Source organism: Schistocerca nitens, chromosome 1 (genome assembly GCF_023898315.1).
Source record: "Schistocerca nitens isolate TAMUIC-IGC-003100 chromosome 1, iqSchNite1.1, whole genome shotgun sequence".
Classification (NCBI taxonomy): Eukaryota; Metazoa; Arthropoda; class Insecta; order Orthoptera; family Acrididae; genus Schistocerca; species Schistocerca nitens.
The window spans coordinates 1,015,489,829-1,015,500,919 of NC_064614.1; the positions used below are offsets into that span (position 1 = coordinate 1,015,489,829).

Consider the following 11,091-nt stretch of genomic DNA (forward strand, 5'->3'; position numbering starts at 1 on the left):
GTGTACGGCCAGTGTAGGAGATCGCTCCCCACACCATGATGCCGGGTGTTGGCCCTGTGTGCCTCGGTCGTATGCAGTCCTGATTGTGGCGCTCACCTGCACGGCGCCAAACACGCATACGACCATCATTGGCACCAAGGCAGAAGCGACTCTCATCGCTGAAGACGACACGTCTCCATTCGTCCCTCCATTCACGCCTGTCGCGACACCACTGGAGGCGGGCTGCACGATGTTGGGGCGTGAGCGGAAGACGGCCTAACGGTGTGCGGGACCGTAGCCCAGCTTCATGGAGACGGTTGCGAATGGTCCTCGCCGATACCCCAGCAGCAACAATGTCCCTAATTTGCTGGGAAGTGGCGGTGCGGTCCCCTACGGCACTGCGTAGGATCCTACGGTCTTGGCGTGCATCCGTGCGTCGCTGCGGTCCGGTCCCAGGTCGACGGGCACGTGCACCTTCCGCCGACCACTGGCGACAACATCGATGTACTGTGGAGACCTCACGCCCCACGTGTTGAGCAATTCGGCGGTACGTCCACCCGGCCTCCCGCATGCCCACTATACGCCCTCGCTCAAAGTCCGTCAACTGCACATACGGTTCACGTCCACGCTATCGCGGCATGCTACCAGTGTTAAAGACTGAGATGGAGCTCCGTATGCCACGGCAAACTGGCTGACACTGACGGCGGCGGTGCACAAATGCTGCGCAGCTAGCGCCATTCGACGGCCAACACCGCGGTTCCTGGTGTGTCCGCTGTGCCGTGCGTGTGATCATTGCTTGTACAGCCCTCTCGCAGTGTCCGGAGCAAGTATGGTGGGTCTGACACACCGGTGTCAATGTGTTCTTTTTTCCATTTCCAGGAGTGTATTTTAGACCACTATGTTGCACGTATGTAGTGGGTGTTGTTTCGTCTGATTATCGTCGTTGTCTTCACTGCTGTATAGATATGATCATGCGAATTAAAAGTATTTGTGCTGACACGAATATATGAATGAATGTGTTTCTGCCTTTTGTCCTGATTTCTATGTCTCTTGCTGTGATGTTGCTCCGTCATGTGCGAATCGCTGTAGTGAACCGGCGTTGTAAGTACATCTGCTCATTCAATATTGTTTATGGGAAAGTACTTCAGTAAATTAATCTTGTTTTGTGTCTACTTGTTTTGTATGTATATTTTGGAATGGTAATTTTATACAGTTCGAGTGTATTGTGTGATGCGTAACGACCACAGTACAGGCCTCAGCAGGAACTAGTGACAGTTAATTGCTAACAATAGTTAGCTTATTAGAGGAAAGTAGGATCAAAAGTGTGTCGCTACACTTCAGTATACTAAGTTTTCTACACAAAACCGATGCCAGCAGCTCGTAATACTTCCATTGAATGTAATTTAGCTTGAAATTAATATGGCCACTCCATCGTTATGCGAACTGCAAGCAGAGGCCAATTTTCCCAAAAGCCTCACAATAAATTTATATGGACTGAAACTGCTTACAAGGCAGTCAGTTAGCCACTGAGCTACCTTGGCACAGCGGTTCACCCCAACTGCAAAGATTATCCTGGCATGCCTTCCTCCTCTATCTTAATTCTCAACGCCGCCCGAATCTACTATAATTCCCCTTTACATATATGTAAATTCATATCCGCATGAGACAAGTAAAGTCTCTGAAATTATGTCATTTCATTTGTATAAGTAACTGTACCTGGGTTTCAGGCTGGATCCCTATTTTACGTTCGATGCTGAGGTGGTATTCCGGAACATCGAGAGCCCCGGAAATTCTGTTCGTGTGTAAGGGGGAATTTAAAGTAGACTGCCTCGCGGAGTGGCCTCACGGTTTGAGGCGCCATGTCACGGATTGCGCGGCTCTTACCACCGGAGGTTCGAGTCCTCCCTCGGGCAAGGATGTGTTTTGTCCTTAGTATAAGTTAGATTAAGTAGCGTGTAAGTCTAGGAACCGATGACCTCAGCAGTTTGGTTCCTTAGGAACTGACACACTTTGAATTTAAAATAGACTGGGGCGGCTGTGAGAATTTGTGTCCAGGAGGGAGGCGTCCCACGGTAATACTTCCAGTTATGTGAACCTCTGTGCCAAGCTGGCTTATTGGCTAACGCACCTGCCTAGTAAGCAGGAGACGCGGGTTCGATTCCCGGCCTTGGTACAAATTTTCACTCGCCGCTTCAGTCTACATACATGAAATCATATCTGTATGAGACCACTAAAGTCTGAAATCGTGTGATTTAATTCTCACAATACAGCTGTGCAGTACTTTAAGGAGTTTTTTGACTACACATTGTTGCACATTTTGCCGAAGTTAGGTGCGGATGGAGCGCTAGCACCACACTGCAGACGCATTCTAGCCACCTCTATGGACTATCACATGCTTTATTGCGAAAAGAGCTGCACTGTGACAGTGGTAAGTGACGTACGCTAGAGAGGGAGAGTCTGAAGTCGGTAACAAACTCTCAGGGGTTCTTTGCTATTTTGTTTTAAGGGACGTTTGGTCTCCAGTTATTGTAACGTAGTACGAGGGACGTTCCGAAACTAAGTTTCGTCACTGTTTTTCATACCGGAACTTCATTACCAAAAGCAAAACACCATGGCATCATGAAGTATACAACTTGTACTATTTTTTGACATAGTCGCCACTGACATTGAGACATTTGTCGTAGCGTGCAGTAAGTTTGAAGAAACGACCCTGGCAAGGAATTGTCATACGCCTTGCCCCAACTCAGCATAAATTTGGAAATGACGTCCCAAGAGTGCGGCTTTCAATGCAAAGAACAAGTGAAAGTCCACTGAGACAAGTTCTAGGCTGTAGGTGGTATGATCCAATCTCTCGCATCCAAAGTGACGGATCTGATCCTGTATGAGCCTTGCTGCGTGTTGTTTTGTGTCGTCCAGCGCACAAACCTTCACTCAAATATCACTGGTCGAATGATGGACCGGAGGTTGAGGACGGTGTCGCAGTAGCGTGCTGCATTGATGGTCCTTTGGTGGAGGAAATCAAGGAGAACCACGCCTTTCGCGTCCCAGAACACAGTGGCCGTAAGGTTCCCTGCGGAGACTGACAATGAAAATTCCTTCCTCGCTGATGAACTGGGATGTTTAATCGAATAGCCTCGGGTTCGTCAGTCTGCTGCTACTCTCTCTTCTTCGGCGCTCTGCGCAGGCGTTATTCCTCCTCCTTCCGTCGTTGAACCAACAGGAGTGGATTCATACGGAGCTTGTTTGTGTGACCTGGTGTATCATCTTCTCTTTCAGAAACAATGACGACACTTATTTTCGGAACGTCTATAGTAGTTTTCTGAGTTTTTTAAAAAAAAAATCTCTTAGCATTGTGACATCATTAACCTGAGTGTACACATTTTCAAGCGAATTCCTGTAGTGAGAAAATTGTGTAGTATTTGTAAAGAAAATATTTCCTCTGACTGAAAGTACCCATAGCAGACATCATAGTTCCATTTACGTCTATACTCCTAAAGTCAAATTACGATGTGTGGCGGAGAGTACTTAACGTATAGGTTACTTCCCTCCCTCTCCTGTGCCAGTCGCGATTCGAGCGCGGGAAGAACGGCTGTTGTTAAGCCCTGTATGAGCTCGAATCTCTCTAACTTTACCTTCAAGGTCTTTTTGTGACATATACATAGGAGGAAGCAATTTATTGGTTGTTGTTTCTAGGAATGCATGTTATGAGAATTTAACGTAATTCTCGTGAATAGAAGAAAAGATGATATCGTTAGACCAAACTATAGACGATCAGTCACTGGACGCAATCACAAAGGTCAATTATGTAGGATTGTCTCCCTGTAGATATTTAAAATGCAACGACTACATAAGAGGGCCTACTGAAAAGTGATACATCCGAATTTTTTGTTCTGTTTTCAATATCGGTTGAGGTATTAGATGTCATGCATATTACTCGGTCGACTTGCGCGCTTCGCTGATGTAAGTTGTATCCCTCTGCCACTAGAGGCTCTGAATTGTAGCGTATAACACGGCATTATGTAACGTAACTATGTCGGTGCTTCAGAAACAGCGTGCTGTAATCGATTTCTAACTGCTGAAAACGTGTCTCCAATTGAAATCCAAAAAAGAGTGCACGCTGTGCGGGGTGATGATTGTATCGACGTCAGTAATGTGCGACATTGGGTTGTAAGTGCTCGTAATGAAGGAAACGGTAGTGCTAACCTCAACATGTGTGGCGCAGCGCCGGCCGCGGTGGTCTCGCGGTTCTAGGCGCGCAGTCAGGAACCGTGCGACTGCTACGGTCGCAGGTTCGAATCCTGCCTCGGGCATGGATGTGTGTGATGTCCTTAGGTTAGTTAGGTTTAAGTAGTTCTAAGTTCTAGGGTACTGATGACCACAGCAGCTGAGTCCCATAGTGCTCAGAGCCATTTGAACCATTTTTTGTGGCGCAGCTCTGAGAGGACGACCGCGTACAGCAACCGAAAAGGCTCATAGGAATAAGGTTGGGGAACTCATCACAGACAATCGTCGGATAGCATAGAAACGGCTCTCAGGTAAGTGCGCCACATTACGAGAGTGTGTACAGCCCATCATTGCACCGACGTCTTGGGCTCACTGTCATCGATCATCCCGCATACAATCCCGCTTTGGCCCCATCCGATTTTTATTTGTTTCCAAAACGTAAAGCACTCCTTCGAGGGCTCGACATTGATAGTGATGTAGCGATGCAAGCAGCAGTGAGTTGTGGCTCCATTAACAAAGTCAAACATTCTGCAGTGATGGTATCAACAAATTGGTATCTCGTTGGGAGAAATGTGTTCGTCACCAGGATGACTAGGCCTACGTTGAGAAATAAATATGTGCACATGAAGACTAAAGATGCGGAATGTTAATAAAGTTTGTTTTATTTAATAAGCCTTACGAATTTTCACTTAAAATATTCGGAAGCATTACTTTTCGGTACAACCTCGTAATTCTACTTGTAGGAAGGCAGCTGTTTAGGGAGAACCCTGAGGAACGTTATTCATCAAGAAAATGGCCGCTTGGAAAAAAATCAGTGTACAATCGGCTCTCGAGTATTGTTCGTAGGTCTGAAATTCTTAACAAGTTTGTTGAAAGGCGCCTCATTGTTGGTTCTCATTTTGGCGACTGGTCGACATGTGCAATATCCAGATTCGTATGTGACTGTGGCACGATGTTGGACTGAATGGAAATGTGAGGGCAGGCGTCGTCAAGGTCCAGTCGACCACCTCAACGGACGATTGCCGTGTTGTGCACTAAGTAAATCGTAATCCCTTCACATCTGCAACTGGCAGCCGAGAACAACTAATGGACATCCGGCAACATTCTGTGTCACCCTCCCACCAATATTTGGAGACTATCACCAGCCTGGCTAATGAGTTACCGTCCCATGCGTAGGCTGTAGTTACCATCACAGCACAAACGTCTGCGTTTTGGGTGGTGCCATAACTGGGAACTAAGGCGTGCTGATGAATGGCGTCGCATCGTGTTCAGCCGAAGATTCGCGGTTATGCACTACCCTGGATGAACGTCGTCGACAAGCATGGAGGCGACGTAAGGAGAGGTCCCATTCTTCCACTGTTTGAAGAGTCAAAGTGGGGTTACTGCTTATGACATGGTGTGGAGAGTCGTCGAGCTGATAGTGTTTGAGCGGAGCCACCGGGTATGATTTCAGGTAATGGCTGACAGTGACTGACTGCATTCTGACGGCACAGTGATACGTCACAGGGCAGAGCTTGTCCATAAATGGCACGTGTGTCTATGCATTGTCTGCGTGATGTTGAGGTACTCCCGTGGCTAGCGAGATCCCCAAACGTGACCCCGATAGAACGTGTGTGGGACCAGCTCGGATGCCAACACTGTCCCAGCGCCAGTACCCATGATATCAAGGATCTGTTACAACAGTCGCTACGCAAACTGCCTCCGAGGGGGATATAATGGCTTTATGACAGCTGAATCAGTGCATGCATTGAGGCATGACAGAGTGTAACGCCATACTCAGAAGTGGGCTCATACCGTCAAATTCTTTGTAAATATTACTCGATTTTGTAATCATTTAAATGACATTTCCTCTCAATCTACTTCACTTTTTTGTCAGGCAGTATACTTCAGGAGAGACGCTTCGTCACGACCACGTGGAGGCACGGAGCTGAGCTGCTACATCGCGTACGAAACACACACTAACCTGACATTCTCTCAGTTCACTCAAAATCACAAACTATACAATATACAAAGATGGCACTAGCATTGTATTCTGGAAGAGCGGTATCATACACGGAAGAGCCAAAGAAACTGGTACACCTGCCCAATATCGTGTACGGGCCCCGCGAGCACGCAGAAGTGCCGCATCACGGCGTGGAAGGGACTCGACTGATGTCTGAAGTAGTGCTGGAGGGAACTGACACCACGAATCCTGCAGAGCTGTCCATAAATCCGTAAGAGTACGAAGGGGGTGGAGATCTCTTCTGAACAGCACGTTTCAACGCATCCCAGATTTGCTCATGTTTCAGGAGTTTGATGGCCAGCAGAAATGTGTAAACTCAGACGAGTGTTCCTGGAGACACTATGTGGCAATTCCGGACGTGTAGGGTGTCGCGTTATCCTGCTGGAATTGACCAAGTCCGTCGGAATTCACAATGAACATGAATGAATGCTTACGTACGTGTCACCTATCAGAATCGTATCTAGACGTATCAGGGGTCCCATATCATTCCAATTACACACGCCGTACAGCATTACAGAGCTTCCACCAGCTTCAAGATTCCCCTACTGACATGCAGGGTCCATGGATTCATGAGGTTGTCTCCATACCCGTACACGTCCATCCGCTCGATACAATTTGAAACGAGACTCGTCCGACCAGGCAAATTGTTTCCACTCATCACCAGTCCAATGTCGGTGTTGACCGGCCCAGGCGAGGCGTAAAGCTTTGCGTCGTGATCAACAAGGGTACAACAGCTGGCCTTCGGCTCCGAAAACCCTTATCGATGATGTTTCGTTGAATGGTTTGCACGCTAACACTTCATGTCCGGCATTGATATCTGCAGTTATTTGCGGAAGGGATGCACTTCTATCACGTTGAACGATTCTCTCCAGTCGTCGTTGGTCTCGTCCTTGCAGGATCTCTCTCCGGCCGCAGCGACGTCGGAGACTTGATGTTTTACCGGATTCCTGACATTCACGGTACACTTGTGAAATTGTTGTACGGGAAAATCAACACTTCATTGATACCTCGGAGATGCTGTGTCTCATCGCTTGTGCGCCGATTATAACACCACGTTTAAAACTCAAATCTTGATAACCTGCCATTGCAGCAGCAGTAACCGATCTAACAACTGCGCCAGATACTTGTCTTATATAGGCGTTGCCGACCGCAGAGCCGTATTCTGCCTGTTTAAATATCTCTGTATTTGAAAATGCATGTCTATGCCAGTTTCTTTGGTGCTTTAGCGTATTTCCATTTCAGTTTTGTCCAGGGCAATGTTTAAGTCAGTAAATTGTAAATTTACCAAACACGCGTATCCTGACGACGTTAACGAATTTTCTGTCTACTGGAAAATTTTTCGTTATTGAATTTAGATGGGTATATTATCCGAATAATTTTTTTTAAAATGAATGATGTTTTCATGTCCTCTAAACTGGAACTCTGTCACAGACTGCTAACACGAGGTAATTTGAGTTAAATGTAATGCTTAATGTTCCACTCGTGTGTCAAGAGCTAAGCAAGAAACAGATCTTTGTGTTTATAATTAAGGCGTTATTGCGCTTTCTGGTTGCCTTATTCATTACTTACACAATAACAAATATTAAAATTTACACTTTGTAATCGAGGTGGGAACACTATCTTAAATAAGGCTAGCGGTATTGGGGAAAAGAAGAACAGCGGCCCAAAACACACTGTCTCACAGTCTGTTCAGATTTGGTTTAGGACTGACACTTCGGCAGGAACACGTGGAAGCGCGGAGCAGATTTTTCACGCCCAGCACGGAACACACGCGTAATCATACATTCCATTGAACTCACTCATACTCGCGGACGTTTCGGTGTACAGATAGCGTACTAATATCAGGATCTTGTGGGGCAGTGACCGTGCCCTTCCAAAGGAGCCATACTGGCATTTGCCTGGAGTGATTTAGGGAAACTATGGAAAACCTAAATATGGATGGCTGGACACGTGTTTGAAAGGTCGTCCTCCCGAATGCGAGTCCAGTGTGCTAACCAGTGGGACAGCCGCATCATGTTTAAACTTCAGTTAGGTTCTTCAGGGCAGCAAATTTTTAAGACTATATATGAAAAATTTACGAAAATGCGTTTCCTGACGATGTTACCAAATTATCGACATGTGGGAAGTGGGAAGACATTCTGCAACGAATTCTTAACAACGCAATATGTCTTCATATGCATAACTTGAGTATAATGTCACGCTTTATGCTGCGCTCTTGCGCCAAAACCTCAGCATCCGCCCGTTTAGTTCCATTGTAAGAAAGAGAGCATTAGGTTTATCATTGACATTTCATTACGTTTTCTAATCAAATTTTGCGTTTATTTGTAACACAATAAAAATTATGCCTCTTCATTGAAATGAGGATACTTATCCATTTGGAAGAAAAACGTGCAGTGTTAACAAATTGTACTACATGAGCATTGCATCAATTATAATGTAAACAGTGAAAGAGATTTCTCTTGTGCGATTAATACTAAGATCCTAAGATGATGATCATTCGAATTCAGTTGCTGTAACAGCCTTCTAATTATTAGTCAATTTTGTGATGATGATGATGGAAAACTCTTTCACATGATAAAGTGCCCCTGTCGGTTGTTTAATGGTGCATCATTTCCCACATTACAAAAAAAAAAAAAACTCTTTCTGCCAATTCATCATGGACTATGTGGACTGTGTATGATTGACAGTTTTCTTCCAGTCTTCAGATGTGACTTTCCGAACACCTTTTTGCTGAGTGTTTTTACTGTAGACAGTATAATTCGTTTTTAGTGTTGTTGGCAACATAACATTTATTTGGGTCCATATCAGTTCTACTGGAATGAAATGGTGATGACAGGATGAGAACCTAATGACTGAACGCCCGTATGTTTTCCCTTGTTCGTCAATTTCGTATCAGGGAAATTGTCGTTTATGAATTGACATTAGTTACCCCACCGTTTTAAAATTTACTTACTTAGACGTTGCGACTCTGTAGTGTATCATCTGCTCCTCTCGCTTTTTCATCATACACGCCTTGTCAATAACAAATTGGTAAGCAGCAGAATCACGAACAATTGTTGGTGGTTTTCCCTTATTTGGTTTTAGCGAGTACATTTCCTCGTGATGATCTACTGTCCTCTTCGTTTTGAAAAGCAGGGGAAACTTTGTGAAAAACCTTGCCTTTCGCTTTTGCGTAGAATATCTGCCTTTGTTGCGTCATTTGGTTGTGTCATCTGCCGAGCCCTGCTAGAGCACGTGGCCAGAATTGATCCACTTCTCATCAAGCCACACCATTACGTCAATATTGACGTCACGTATCTGCCCTAAAAATTGACATAACCACGCTACAAGATCTTGTATCTCCGCCAACAGTTTACGGCCAAAGAAATGCCAACAGTGAAAGGCCACGTTGTGCATAACTGTAAATATCGACGTGCGACTGTAAGGGAAACTGAACGTAAATGAGCCCAGTAACATGCCGAACATTAGAATTTCCTTTCTGCGACGCATCGAATGATCAGAAAATGAAACTATGTTGCTAATTCGCTTGCGCATACTTTTCCACAGAGTTTCTAGCTTCGATGAATTTCCAGCTTACTCGATTTTCTCGAACATTTCCTCGACAATCTTCGCAGCCTTGTCTTTGTTGACATTCAAAGCCTTGGCCGCTATTTAGTTGTTGTATCTTGATGCAGATACATAACACTCTTCTCTCGATTGACTTCGTACCACAGTCCCCTGAACAAGTGAGGGAAGTCGAACTTTGCACTCATAACATTCGACGAACTTGTTCTAACGTTCAGTATCAACCGACAACCAATAGCGACAATATAAAATACGTAAGACATGAAGACGTACAAAATTACAGCGCACCAACGAAAGATCACACGAAAACCTAAAACTGAGGCAGAGTGCAGGCGGAAAGTGCTTTGGTGGTGTGGGTGAAGAGTCGACAATCGCGAATGCTTGCTGCGGCCAGGGCTCACGTGGATTGGCCTACCTCCCGCGCAGACGTCATCCGACTAAATCCTTCGTCGCTGTCGGCCCTAAAGTAATTGTGAACACAGTGTAGTAGTGCAGACTGTAGTGGCACGGCCGGACAGAAGCGACTGACCGTGCGTGAGGATGTTGATGGTCTCGTTGTGCAGGTAGAAGAGGCTGGCGAGGCAGCCGCGCACGCCCTGCAGCGGCCGGTAGCCGGCGCGGATGTGCGGGTTGAAGCGCAGGTGCGCCGGCATGTCGCGGAAGCGCAGCAGGCGCCGGCCCCGCCCCATGACGTCACGAGCGCGCCATGCCGCCCGCACACGACGTGCCTGCTGCTGGCGCGCAGTCCACACACTGGACAGCTTCTGCCCGCCGCCGCCGCCGCCGCCGCCGCCGCCAACGCCGACGCACCCCTCCGATTCACCCCTCCAGTGGCGCGCGGTCGATGCTGCGCACTGCGCATTGCGGCCGCGTCACCTCACCCGCCGTCGCCTAGCCTTACATCTACAGCTACATCTGTATTCCGCAAACCACCTTGCGGTGTGTGGCGGAGGGTACCTGGAGAACCACTGTCACTTCCCACGTTTCCTGTTCCAGTCGCGAAAGCTCGCTGGGAGAGCGATTGCCGGCAAGCCTCCTTGTGGGCTCGAATCTCACTAATTTTATCTTTTTTATACAGGAGGAAACAACATACAAGTTGAGTCAGGAGGGAAGGTATGTATTTTGATGGTATTAGTGATTCTGAACAAAAAGCTTTATCTGGGCAAATGCCCTATTCCGAATGGTTTCCGAGAGAGGACACATTTAATGTGCACTGTTATTTATTTCCTCTATTATTTAAACATTGTCACTGTTTACAACGTCCCACAGTAGCGCACAGGAAGATGAGACGAACAAATTTATACATGGCACTTGTGGTCCAT

At 46.5% G+C, this 11,091-nt stretch overlaps 1 protein-coding gene across 1 annotated transcript in view; it reads right to left on the minus strand.

Annotated features, from left to right (window-relative positions):
- LOC126196166 (progestin and adipoQ receptor family member 4) overlaps positions 1 to 10,473 on the minus strand; it is a 223,889-nt gene extending 213,416 nt beyond the window's left edge. Inside the window, exon 1 of the mRNA XM_049934546.1 lies at positions 10,299 to 10,473. Within this exon, the coding sequence (XP_049790503.1) occupies positions 10,299 to 10,458 (160 nt within the window). The 5' untranslated portion in view covers positions 10,459 to 10,473. The remainder of the gene's footprint in view (positions 1 to 10,298) is intronic.
- Between the last annotated feature and the right edge of the window lie 618 nt (positions 10,474 to 11,091).